Raw genomic sequence first — 13,924 nt, 5'->3', positions numbered from 1 at the left:
ACTGGTCTAATGCAGGGAAATACATATGTATTGCAGTGAATTACACCTATCAGTTTTGCATTGACAGAACACCTATTAGACCCGGCTTAGGGCACGGCCTAAAAGGCCACCATACTTGCCACACCTGGTTGTCATTGTTTGACCTCCAGATGGGATGGCAACCATTGTGTTGCTGGCATGACAGCAATCATGATCGCTTTGTGGGAGTGCTGATGGAATCAGTAATGGGAAAGTCTGTCTTCAGTGAACATTTTATCTCAGATTTGTGAATTTTGTCTTTTATATACTATGGTTACTAGTAGATATAAAAAGCCTAAAACATTTATTAGACATTATTGAAGCCAACCACTATAAGTATATGCCAGCTGTATTTGCTGATTAAAAGCAACATAATAAAGGAGCTACATAACTAATACTGCTAACAGCCGGCATGTCTGAAGGATCACAAGGAACCATTATTGTAATACATACGATTAACACCAGTAAATTACCCAATTATTATGCACATAGTGTTCCTTACACGGTCAGACACAGACAATTATTAAAATGAACTTTTGTTTAACAAGTAATCATCTATAACGAAAGAGTTTACATGTTGGATGAACATAGTAATAGAATATTATATGGTCAGATTATCAGAATTAGGCTGGGGTCACACGAGTGATGATTCTCTCTTTCGAGAGAATCGGCTTGATTATGCTAATGATACTCCGGTCAAACTCTGACCCGAGTTTTTGAGTCAAGTGTCATCTGAATTTGATCCGATTCTCTCGGCTGTGAGAATCGTATCACAAGTGTGGAGAAGACGTAGAATTGAAATCGGACTGCACTTGGAAGACAATCGAGTGCAGTCCGATGTTTTACACGCATCCATAGACTTGAATGAGTGTTTGTGATCCGATTTGTAGAACCACTCACAGCATGCTGCGACTGTTTTTTCATGCCGATGTGGCATGAGAAAAAATATGCAGGTCAGCATTGCCCTATAGTATAACTTTGGGCCGAGTGCTATCCGATAAAGCATCCAGTAGCACTTGTTCGGGTTTTACGCTCATGTGAGTGAGTCCTAATAAAACTATACAGAAGTGATCAATATGCTAGTTTATTTGGACAGCAGGCAACTTAATTGGATGTATGGTCCCAAGTTGGGCAGAAAACACCTAGCTAACTGGTTGTGTTGTACTGACTGGGCACAATATGGATATATTGCATAGCAGGAGAAAAAAGACAGAGATCCCGTTGGATTCTAAGACTTTGTGATCTGGAACTTCAAGAGGTATTGTTGAAAGATACAATGAGGAAATCGGAGTCAAAGCAAAAAACGGCCAAGACTAATCTGGAGTAAATAATGTGGATAGCTAAGTAGGTATGTTTCTGAGTAAGGTTGGGGTCAGCCTCGTCCCAAAATGCATGATTTGGCTTTTTTGCTACCCATGCTAATTCAGGATAAATCTTTCTCAGATGGATAGTCATTGCAGCTATGTATTAACCCTGCATTCCCTCTCATATGGAGGGATCATACCTTGGCGAATATACATAACAAAAAAAGATAGAAATCTCCTTTCTCAAACTCTCAAAGAAGTAGAAAACCAGGTAGAAAAGATTTGTAACTTTTATTGTTATCAATGCAAATATTTTACATTCATTGATAAATAAATGGCAGCATTTATATGGTAAACAGCTTTAATATGTTATATGCAGTGTAGGTCTTTGCTTCATTCTTCACTTGCTCATACAACATACAGCAGATTGTGGCCTTGTAACAAGTGAAATGGACCACAGCGATGCAATAAAGGTTCTTTAACATTTAATGCCACCAGAAACACTGTAATTTCCTTGGCAAAATATAGATAATTATCCTCTGAAATAGAAAATACAGAGGAAACATGCAACATACAAAACAAAACGGAATCTAAAATACCAACATTGAGGTAAAAATGGTCTGGTTTTTCCAATTCAAATGTTGTCAACCTTTAGCTCGCCAGCAGTTCTGGATGACAGCTAGTTGTGAGAACATGCTGGGAAAGAGAACTCCAACTGGTTAATACAACTCCTATTCTACATTTTAATTCACATTAAGCTATAGGGAAAGATTCTAATCCGGAACAATAAATATTGTCTATGAAAACATTTTCAAAAATGTATTTTTCTTCTTCACCGTTATGAGATTATAATAAATACTTGATTGTGCAATACATTTTCTACAATTTTTAATCTTATGCAAACACCTTAATGACTTTCACATATAAACCAAAACTTTTTTTTTTGTATTAATATTAGCAGCTATCTCAGACATACAAAGTTTGGCTTTAAGTTTTAAAGATAGTAGCCATATATGAAAAAGGTTTATTTCTAAAACTGTATGTAAGTCATAAACACAGGTTGACAAAAATAGCAGTAATATTTATTATCTGTGAGACAACTATAAGTAGTTTAAACAGTTCAAATATACAAAGAAAATAATGACAAGTGACTTTCCTTTCCCCACAGTGATTAAAAATATACAAACAATGATTGTGCAGATCAAAGTTTCTGATGAGAAGAGCTATATACGTATATCTCCATTCTCACCATGAACATAGTGCGGACACAGGCAAACCCTTGAAAAGCTTAGAATACCCCATGGATTATCCCAGTTTAAACATCAGCCCTGCTTTCTTGGAATGTATATATTAATATAATTGACTCATCTACAGTTAAAATATTAAAATAATTGTTACAAATACTAACTAAAAATAGCTGCCCTTCTCAATATGAAAGTTGTACGTGTAATGGTAAAAGGACACAATCTAATAATGCATGTAAAAATATATTATAGGTTTTCACTAATTGGGAACTAAATGGGCCTACCCAAGGTGCAACACATAATATGGAATTTATCACTCCCTCAAACCAATAAGTCCCAAAATTTGGCACAAGGAGTAGATACGAAAAAAAATTATGATTTTTTTCCCTTTTTTTGTGCCAGTCCCAGTATTTCTATACAAAATGAGATGGGAAGAGTTTAAGAGGTGGAGCAACACAAATTGGTATTCATTGTAGTTAAAATCTATGCCAGATCATGGCTATCAAAGATTTCTTTTTATGGTGCATGAACTGCTTTAGGATCCAGCAAATTTATTACAAGGCAGGCAAATCTCAATATATTTGTCACACCTTATTCCAGAGTATGAAACACCAATCTTAAAAAATTCTTAGTTTATTTGGTCTCCCGTTGAGGATAGAACAGTAGAAGAAGGTTTCTCCAGCAGCTAAATGCCTTCTAGATATGGAAAAACATGTAAAGAAAACGTGTTACATCATTTAGATAAGGTTATCAATTACTCAGTTAATTAAAACTTAAGACTTAAGACTTTACAAAGAATTTCCACCCAAACATTCTGGTAGTTACTCTCTTCCGGTTTGGATTTTTATATAGTAGAACCGCTTACCCAGAAGGTCCATTTTGGCAGTATCTCTTATGTTATGATCACACAGTATACAGTATATATATTTTCTTTACAGTAAAGAAAATCCACCACCAGCTAAAACAAAGTCTACTGATGAGTAGAAAGGAATGTTTTTTTTAACAGGTTAGGGAAGCTATAGTTATAACCACCTAAATGGTTGGAAGCACCAGTTGGCGCTTCAATGTTTTTAGGCATTGCATTATATTGTGATGTAAATGGGATGTCACATCGAGATGCCTCTGGCTGCATATATCGTGTCAGTTACGCATGATTGCCACATTTGGTATATACCCTGACTATAGGATGGTTATGAAGAGCAATGATGTGCCATTGAGATCAACCTTTTTTTTTTTCTTTTCTTTCCTAACATATTACTTTTTTGAATAAATTAATGTACTAAAAAAAGCTATAAGGTTACTCAGCTTCCCTGCTAAATACAGCATTGTATACACTATAAAGGCTTTCAGAAAAACAACCATATGTATTTAATATTCATCAGAGCCCAATAAAATTCTAATAAGACCAGTACGACCATGATGATTTCTACCCAAATTTTTAGCTATGGATGCCAAATGTGGATTATAGTTTCCTTTAGGTGTTGATTACAATGTTGTGCTTAGTTAAATATACAGCATCTCTCTATGAATACAGTGAAACAAATAATACAGCTGTTAAGACTTGGAGCCCTCATAAAAATCGATTTTAGTGCAGGACACTTATTATTTGCTTTTCTTTCTGATTTCACTTTTACTGTAAATTGTCCCTTTTACTTACATTTACAAGCCCTGTATAGCTTAAGAAATATAAGAACAATTCTCTACAAGGTGGATGAGGTTTGCTTATAGTCTCTCAACATAACTGAAGCATATGTCACACTTGGGGGTGTACAGAGTACGGACTCCGACATTGGTGAACTAGGCACAGAACTGCCTGAAGCTACTGAATCCCGGAAAGGGGATGGAGGAGTCAAAGCAGGTGAATCCTCCAACACTAATTTGCTTGGAACAAGTTCTTCATCAGGTGTATCTGTGCTATCGTACATATAATCCCGAATAAGGTTCAATTTTTCATTCTCTACCTCCTCAGTGGAGGAGTCTACACCTTCACTGAAAGCCGCCATCTGAAGTGGAAGCACTTGCTGAGTAGGGTAGATGGAGTCAACACCATTCTCTGGTCCAGGTATTGGTATAACAGAGTTAAAGTCTGGAATGCCGGTTGAAAATTTATTGATCACCCCATGCAGCTGGTCTAAAATAGACTTTTGCAATGGCAGGCTCTTAGAGACTGGCTCTGATAGATATACTGATCCCTCCTCAAATTCTTTAGAAGGTGGAGGACTTGCATTCAATCGCCTATGTACCATCATAGATGGACTGTTTGGTTGGTTGAACCTCGATGGCTCATTTTCTTCTTCCTCTTCCACATTGTATAAAGCATTAGTGCTAATATCTGAAAATGTGAGGCTCTTGCTCTGCACTTGGTAGCCTTTGGTTATGGGCTTTATCACAGCTGTCTGGTTTGATGATCCTGTTTCCTTGGTCTTCACATGCACTGATAGTCTGTGCCACATGTGTTGCCCCTTCTGTACTTGTCTTCCACCTGGTTCAGACCATGATACAGACTTTCCATTAGAACTATGAATAAAATAAAGATGGATGCATTTGAATATACAGCATGCAGAAAATCACTTCAAAAACTAAAAATAAAAAGCCAGAAAATGTGCAAATGAATGATTCATATTTTTGGAATATAATTTAAGCTATGTGTAGTATATATATTATATTTCTCTCTCTCTGTTTATGTTTATGTGTGAATTATGAATAGTATAAAATCATATCCATCAACATTAAAGGGGTTGTCCAGTACTTTTATACTGATGGCCTTTTTTTAGGATATGGGAAGGAACCCTACTTTAGCACCCATGAACCAGGAGTGCCACACATCTTCAGGCTTACTATTCTTACGATAGTTCATCAATATCAAATCGGCCGATCAACTGTCCCCTAAGGCAGTGGCCAAATGTGATCTGTTGTGGAGCGGGACACCACAGCTCTATATAGTGGACACATGTGAATTGGGGAGGATGTGAATAGGGGCTGCAGTACACAGCCAGGGCAATTATGCAGTTAACGTACTTGTGCTGTGCTCTACAACTGATCACATCCGGCAGCCACCATTACTGGGAACAGCTGATCTACAGGGGTGCTAGGTATCGCACTCACCCACCACCTGATCTGATATTGATGTCCTATCCTAAGGATAGACCTATATAAAAGTACTTGATACCCTCTTTAATTTACATCTTATTCTCTATATTGTGACTGTAGGATTTGTTTACTATCTGTACAATTTGGAAATGAAGACCTACACTTAGCGTCCAAAATTGGATATATGAAGTTACTTATGCATGGTTTTAATAATTTAATAATAATTCACTTTTATCAAACTAATTTTGATCTTCAGTTTAAAGCTAAAATAATGTTATATTAATTTTGTCTTATCTCTAATGCTTGTTAGATGCCATTTGAATTATCTAGCAACAACTGCTTGATTTCTTTATTAATGTATACAAATATATTATTTTTTTCATCTAATTTAAAAAGAACCTGACAGCTGATACTTGCTGCTCAATCCGTGGCCAACATATATTAGGCACTGGCTGTATGATCTCAGTCAGATATGTTTGACTCTAAAATGCTGCAGCAATTTAGAGAAAAACATACTTTAATAGCCGCCGGGAGTCCACATTATATAATAGTCGAACAGGCGGGTTCCTGGCGGCTTCTCCCAGCCCGTTGCCCTAGATTGACAGGTCTCAGCCTATGTGTGCGTATAAACAGAGACCGGTCAATCCAGGTCAGTGGGGGGGGAGAAGTCGCCAGGAACACGCCTGTCCGACTAGTCTCCAGCTCGGCTTGGTCCCAGGCAGCTATTGAAGTATGTTTTTCTCTGAAATGCCGCCACGTTTCAGAGTCAACATGCCTGGGTGAGATAACACAGCCAGTGCCTGATACATGTTGGCCACAGATTGGGCAGCATGTATCAGGTGCCAGGTTCACTTTAAACCTATTAATATGTAGTATTGTGTCTGTGTGTCTTTGTATTTTGGTAAATTGATGTTTTTGTGTAGCAAACTGATGATTTACATGCAAAATATTTGCTCTTAACAGAATCTGATGGATGCAGAATTGAAACAAAAAAAATAAACTTAGCTCGCTAAAGCAGCACGGTGAATGACTTTCATAGCTTACATTCCATGCGCACATCAGTTTGGCCATAGCATATATGAAATCATGCAATTAATTATATATACATTCAAGGAGAAATTATGCAAAAACATTCACAATGTCATTCCGCATGAAGCATGCCACTTGTTAAATTATGGACCAACATACATGGTTGCACACAATCCCCCACCCAAGAAGGAATACATATGACACAACTGGATCATCACCTTAAATATCATTCATGCATACTGTACAGTATATGACATCAGTTTTAAATTAGCATAAGTCAAGAACATAAAGTTGTCTTCCCGTGATTTTTATTGATGGCTTTTCCTTAGGTGTGATTATTGCAGGTCGAATTATGAATCTAAATGATCAGTAGGGTTTTTCACTCTTATGCCAGACAAGGCAGCATCTCCATAAATTCTGTAGTGCCCTATTCAAGTAAATTAAGATTAGCTTGGTACAGTCCAGTCTAGAACAGAACAGAAGTCAACAGGGGTCTCTGGGGTCAGACCTCCACTGATCACACCTAAGGAAAGGCTGTTTATAGCACTTCTTAAAAAACCCTTTAGGTATAAATCATTGCTAGAAATCAACTGTTAATAAGTGAAGTCCACTATTCAAGAGGAAGGAAAAATATGTTATTAGATTATTAGACTTTTTGCCTTCTGAAAAGGCATTCTTCATATCTGAAGTATAAGGGCATTTACTAGTGATGAGCGAGCATGCTCGTTACTCGAGATTTACAAGCACGCTCGGGTGTTTCCTGAGTATCTTCAGCGTGCTCGGTGTTATGTTTGAGTCACTCTGTGTGCATGATTTGCGACTGTTTGACAGCTTTCATACATGTGAGGAATGCTTGTTTCTTAGGCATTCCTCACATGTATTAGAGCTGTCTAACAGTCGCAAATCATGAGCACTGAGTGCCGAAAACATAACACCGAGCACGCTGAAGATACTCGGCGTGCACCCGAGCATGCTCGCTGAAAGGGTTAGCAAAACATACTCACTAGTATTTACACATTTTATGTGGAACAAAAAAATAAAAGTTTGCTTTAAAGACTTCAAAATATAACAAAATACAACTTCATATTGTTGATAGAAACCTCTATCAGTCCTTCTCAACCTCATGCTTGTTACCTGTCGTTTGATATACTGCCTAATGTGCCGAATGTGTGGTAGTGAATATTAAAATAATCTATTTTAAAGGTTCTTCAGTGCTAGTGATTCTTGAAACCGGACAGTGTCGGGTGGAAAACACCGTTTTAAATCATTCAATTTTGAGTTGCTACATTTTGAGAGTCATGGTTTTTCTTTTAAAGCAAAAAAACAGCAATTCTGCCTTTTTTTCTTACAGTTTTCACCCCACAGGATAACGAAGATGTGACTTTTATAGCATGGTCTGTTACATTTGAATATGAATTATGTATTATTTTTTCCACAATAACTATTTTGTATGGAATTTTTTTCACATTTGATTTTTTGCTCTCTTTTATTTTGCTATTTATTTATCCACCTCCTCCTGTATAATTACTCAGATGCTGTTATTTCTGATCCCACCTATTGTAGTAGCTTGTCAGCTATCATATACTGCCGGCACCCACTGCTAATGGATTGGGCACAGCTCCTGAGTCCCCAACATCCCTGAGATGTACATTTATGGTGATTGGCCTTATGTATACACTACTACTGCTGTAAATGTGTTTTGCATGAAAGGAAAATATAAATTATAATACAAATATTATCTATTTTGAAATCTTTGTACACATTAGGACTTTATTTATCAAAACTGTATCTTTATTTTCTACATACATACTTGGATGCTATGGGGAATTGGCATATTAGCTATAATGTTTATCATGAAAGTCCCAGCGTCACATGAATTAAGCTATTTTTTTCCCTTTAAATAAAATAAAGTGAGTATGTTGAATGATACTTATGGATGTAGAGTTCTAGATAGGGAACTCTTGAAGGAACACATCTGCATTTTGACAATCAGCCCAGAAGGCTGAGTGTTTGTTTTCCTGCTCATAATTGTTCCATGACCACTGGGCCATGTTCAAACTCAATATTTAGTAATAATATAGTTTCTCTCGAGAAGTCAGTCCTGCACAGGTCCTCGTCACCAAGGGTTTGACACTCTCTCTGCAAAGACTGTATAGAGGCTCGTGCAGATGACCCTATCATCAGTCCAAGTGCGATCCGACAAAACATCAGATTGCACTTGGACCAATGTTATTCTAGGGGCCATGCATTTGTCCAATGTTTGCCGACTCTGCAGAAAAAATAGCTGCATGCTCAAGTTTGATCCGATATTTTTTTCTCCATCTTCTCCTCATCTGAGAGAATCGGATCACAATATGATTACTGTACACTCTGATCAAACTCTGGTTGTCATTTCAATGATTGGCCCGATTCTCTAAATCCACAGCCGCCTGCACCTGTGCTAATAGCCACATTGTCTGCCTGTGTTATAGATGTGCATTCTTGGCATTAGATATATTCCAGGAAAATTATGATAAATCTATATACAGTTAGGTCCATATTATATTTCGACAGAGACAACATTTTTCTAATTTTGGTTCTAGACATTACGACAATGAATTTTAAACAAAACAATTCAGATGCAGTTGAAGTTCAGACTTTCAGATTTCATTTGAGGATATCCACATTAAAATTGGATAAAGGGTTTAGGAGTTTCAGCTCCTTAACATGTGCCACCCTGTTTTTAAAGGGACCAAAAGTAATTGGACAAATTAAATAATTGTAAATAAAATGTTAATTTCTATTACTTGGTTGAAAACCCTTTGTTGGCAATGACTGCCTGAAGTCTTGAACCCATGGATATCACCTGACGCTGTTTCCTCCTTTTTGATGCTCTGCCAGGCCTTCACTGCGGTGGTTTTCAGTTGCTGTTTGTTTGTGGGCCTTTCTGTCTGAAGTTTAGTCTTTAACAAGTGAAATGCATGCTCAATTGGGTTGAGATCAGGTGACTGACTTGGCCATTCAAGAATATTTCACTTCTTTGCTTTAATAAACTCCTGGGTTGCTTTGGCTTTATGTTTTGGGTCATTGTCCATCTGTAGTATGAAACGACGACCAATCAGTTTGGCTGCATTTGGCTGGATCTGAGCACACAGTATGGCTCTGAATACATCAGAATTCATTCGGCTGCTTCTGTCCTGTGTCACATCATCAATAAACACTAGTGACCCAGTGCCACTGGCAGCCATGCATGCCCAAGCCATCACACTGCCTCTGCCGTGTTTTACAGATGATGTGGTATGCTTTGGATCATGAGCTGTACTACGCCTTCGCCATACTTTTCTCTTTCCATCATTCTGGTAGAGGTTGATCTTGGTTTCATCTGTCCAAAGAATGTTCTTCCAGAACTGTGCTGGCTTTTTTAGATGTTTTTTAGCCAAGTCCAGTCTAGCCTTTTTATTCTTGATGCTTATGAGTGGCTTGCACCTTGCAGTGAACCCTCTGTATTTACTTTCATGCAGTCTTCTCTTTATGGTAGATTTGGATATTGATACGCCTACCTCCTGGAGAGTGTTGTTCACTTGGTTGGCTGTTGTGAAGGGGTTTCACTTCACCATTGAGATTATTCTGTGATCATCCACCACTGTTGTCTTCCGTGGGCGCCCAGGTCTTTTTGCATTGATGAGTTCACCAGTGCTTTCTTTCTTTCTCAGGATGTACCAAACTGTAGATTTTGCCACTCCTAATATTGTAGCAATTTCTCAGATGGGTTTTTTCTGTTTTTGCAGCTTAAGAATGGCTTGTTTCACCTGCATGAAGATCTCCTTTGACCGCATGTTTACTTCACAGCAAAACCTTCCAAATGCAAGCACCACACCTCAACTCAACTCCAGGCCTTTTATCTGCTTAATTGAGAATGACATAATGAAGGGATTGCCCACACCTGTCCATGAAATAGCCTTGGATATTGTCCAATTACTTTTGGTCCCTTTAAAAACAGGGTGGCACATGTTAAGGAGCTGAAACTTCTAAACCCTTTATCCAATTTTAATGTGGATACCCTCAAATGAAAGCTGAAAGTCTGAGCTTCAACTGCATCTGAATTGTTTTGTTTAAAATTCATTGTGGTAATGTCTAGAACCAAAATTAGAAAAATGTTGTCTCTGTCCAAATTTATATGGACCTAACTGTAATTCTCATTGCCATAAAGATTTCCTTCATTTCTAATAAGAAAATGTTGATATTTTTTAAATATATGCTTTAATATAAAAAAATATTATTTATTTTTCTCATTTGTAAAATTAATATTTTCTTACAGGTCCCATAAAGTAGGACATACTTTGTAGAAACAGGAAGGGAACTTATATGGCGTAGCTTGAATAATGCCATGAAATTGCAATCTACTTCCTGAGCTGCAATTTAGCCCTTTCAGCTGATTGAGATCTTTTGTGAATTACAGTGGCAATGCAGCTGGGGCACTATTCAAAATCTGTTTCCGACTTCTACACCATAATTTAACATTACTATAAAAAAGGACATCTGTTCAGCTGGACTGGATTGTGTAATAAAGTCTGACACTTGCATTTTTCATGTGGCTCCTTCAATTTCGGAATGTCTAGTGCAGCTTAGAAAAAAGAAAATCTATGACAATGAGTTTGTGGGGCTTCCAATGTTACATAAACTCAAGTATAGAATGAAAAATTATCATATGAAACGAATAGTTTTAATGTTTCTTGTTTCCTCCTATATATATTTGTTGGTTACTTGATATTATTAAGGCAAGGGGCTTGACCACATATACAGACGTTGAAAAGTTACATTTTTAATTAAATTAAGACTTTGTAGACATTTGGTAATATGCAGAACAAAGTCCAAATACTGCTGAGAACCCTAAAACCATGACAACATCACTCATAAATTGTTATTTGTGATCGTGTTTGGAAAAAAAATTAACAGTTTTCAGGTATATTCCAAAGAAAACTGTAAAATAATAGCTGTGGACTTCATAGATTGAGGTTTCAGAAATGTATTCAGGAGTATAAAGCTACATACAGCCAAGAACAGTTTGTTTATGTGCAGCTTCCCATCATCAAGTGGGGCTATGTGGGAAGTGATTAAAGGGAAGCTACCACCAGAAAATGATCTGTTGTTTTAATCAGGTTTTTGTGTTAAAATTATTTTTTAAACATTTTGGCCATTTTTTTAACATATTACAATCTGCATTAAAAATAAAGATTAGAATTCTTGCAATTTTTATACTAGCCACATGTTTTTTTTTAGATTTAGATTGTTATGTTAGGAAACACCACATTTACATAGCCACAATGGTCAGATCTGGACCCTATCTTTTGTATTAAAGTATCTAATGAGCCAGTGCAGAGTTCCATGTGTCATTGTGGAGGGAGGGGAAGCAGGGTCAGGTGTGACATCATTTATTGTGAATGGTGGATCTTGTGTTAACAGCTCTGTATAGAGGTGTTACCTGTCAATGTAATCCTGCCTTTGGCCCTTTTGAAAACTTTTATTTTTTTAAATAGAAATAATGATAAATATTGGTATATCTATATATATACTTTGTCAGATTACATGTAATTAGTGTTGAGCATTCCGATACTGTAATATCGGGTATCGGCCGATATTCGCGGTATCGGAATTCCGATACTTAATTCCGATACTTTTACAATATCGGATACCGGAATCGGAAGTTCCCATAATGCCTGCGCTCTGCAGTGTCTGTGAAGGATGACAAGTTGGATGGCAGCGCGATCCAGCCTGTCATCAGAATGCCATCCCAGCGTGGGAGAATTCTCCTGATTGTTTAAAAGCCGGCGGGCGGTATAAAGCCGCCGGCTTTTAAACAATCACACAGCCCCATACTGCTTCCCCGCAGCCTCCCACCCCGATCCTCCGCTCCCCTCGCCACCTCCCATCCCGATCGTAAGTTAGGACCGGGCGGGGAGCGCAGCTCCAAGGAGCGGGGAGTGAAGGACCCGGGCGGGGAAGCCGGCAGGGAAAAGACTTCACCGCCGGCTTTCCCGTTCTGTGCTGCGCTTTCCCGCCGGTTATTTCAAATGAACAGCTGAGGTATCAGGTGATGCCGATCAGCTGTTCATTTGAAGTCGCCGCGTTGCCCTCAGAGGGTTCATGTGAGTTCATGCTTGACTGCATGAACTCACATGAACTTTCCCACGGCCGCACAGGTCAGCCTCACCTCCCAGACCCGTCATGATTAGTGTGTGTGCGGGGTGTGTGTGCGGGGTGTGTGCGCGATGTTTGTGCGGGTGTGCGCGGTGTCTGTGCGATGTGTGCGGGTGTGTGCGGTGTGTGTGCGTGCAGGCAGACATAGGCCGATGTGACACTACTACTCCCATCGGCCTATGTCTGTCCCCCGTCCACTCCTGCCAGCAGGATCAGCTCGATGGGAGCAGTAGTTCCCATCAGCCTGATCCTGCTATTTAAATTGCCCTACTGTGTCCCCAATAAATGTTAAATACATGTCATTGGTGGCCAGTGGTTACCTAAAAGAAATTAGTTCATACAATACTTGTCCCCGCCGATCGCCACCTAAAATAAAGTAAAAAATAAAAAACTACACCTATACTCACCAAGACACCTAATTCCCCGAAGCCATCGATCTCCTGTAATAAAATATAAAATAATAAACCACAACCTTATCCTTACCCCTCCGTAGCAGTCCACGAGTGTCCCACGAAGATCTCCAGTTCAGAGCAGCCACATAGAATGTGACCGCTCTGAACCGCTGCCGCCGCTAGAATGACGGGGCCGTAAGGGTTCACCGGAGTTCAGGCAGCGCTGCTCCGGTTAGCTCCTTTACGGCCCTGCTGTATCGTGAGAAATTCCCACGGTACAGCAGTGCCGTAAAGGAGGTCTCCGGAGCTGCGCTGCCTGAATGCACTCCGGTGACCTCAGTCAGTGGTTCCCGCTGCCGGGAGCGGACGTGTTCCCGGCAGCGTGAGCTTACAGCAGCCATGCACAGCTGTCACCATCTCCAGATGTGACAGCTGTGCATGGGATATCAGCGCAGGAACGTGGACAGGTAACTATTATTTTTAGTAAACTAAGAATTAAATAAAATTGTGTGTTTTATTTCAAATAAATTATTTTTTTCTGGGTGTAGTGTGTTTTTTCTTTTTAACACTTTGTAGGTTAGTAATGGGGGTGTCTTATAGACGCCCATCATTACTAACCTGGGCTTCATGGCAGCTAGCGCTGACATGAACCCCACCACTATTACCCCCT

General features: G+C 38.7%; 1 protein-coding gene across 3 annotated transcripts in view; it reads right to left on the bottom strand.

Annotated features, from left to right (window-relative positions):
* Window positions 1–1,594: 1,594 nt before the first annotated feature.
* Window positions 1,595–13,924, bottom strand: part of GRM1 (glutamate metabotropic receptor 1) — a 688,549-nt gene continuing 676,219 nt past the window's right edge. For 2 of the 3 annotated variants that reach the window (XM_073672688.1, XM_073672689.1), the window contains exon 9: window positions 1,595–5,083. In XM_073672688.1, the coding sequence (XP_073528789.1) occupies window positions 4,267–5,083 (817 nt within the window). In that variant the 3' untranslated portion in view covers window positions 1,595–4,266. The remainder of the gene's footprint in view (window positions 5,084–13,924) is intronic. The other variant, XM_073672690.1, reaches the window with a different exon arrangement.

Source organism: Phyllobates terribilis, unplaced genomic scaffold (genome assembly GCF_046119375.1).
Source record: "Phyllobates terribilis strain yellow unplaced genomic scaffold, ASM4611937v1 Scaffold_3__8_contigs__length_932513732, whole genome shotgun sequence".
NCBI lineage: Eukaryota > Metazoa > Chordata > Amphibia > Anura > Dendrobatidae > Phyllobates > Phyllobates terribilis.
The sequence above is the reverse complement of the archived record's forward strand: the minus strand, read 5'-3'. Positions and strand labels throughout refer to the sequence as shown.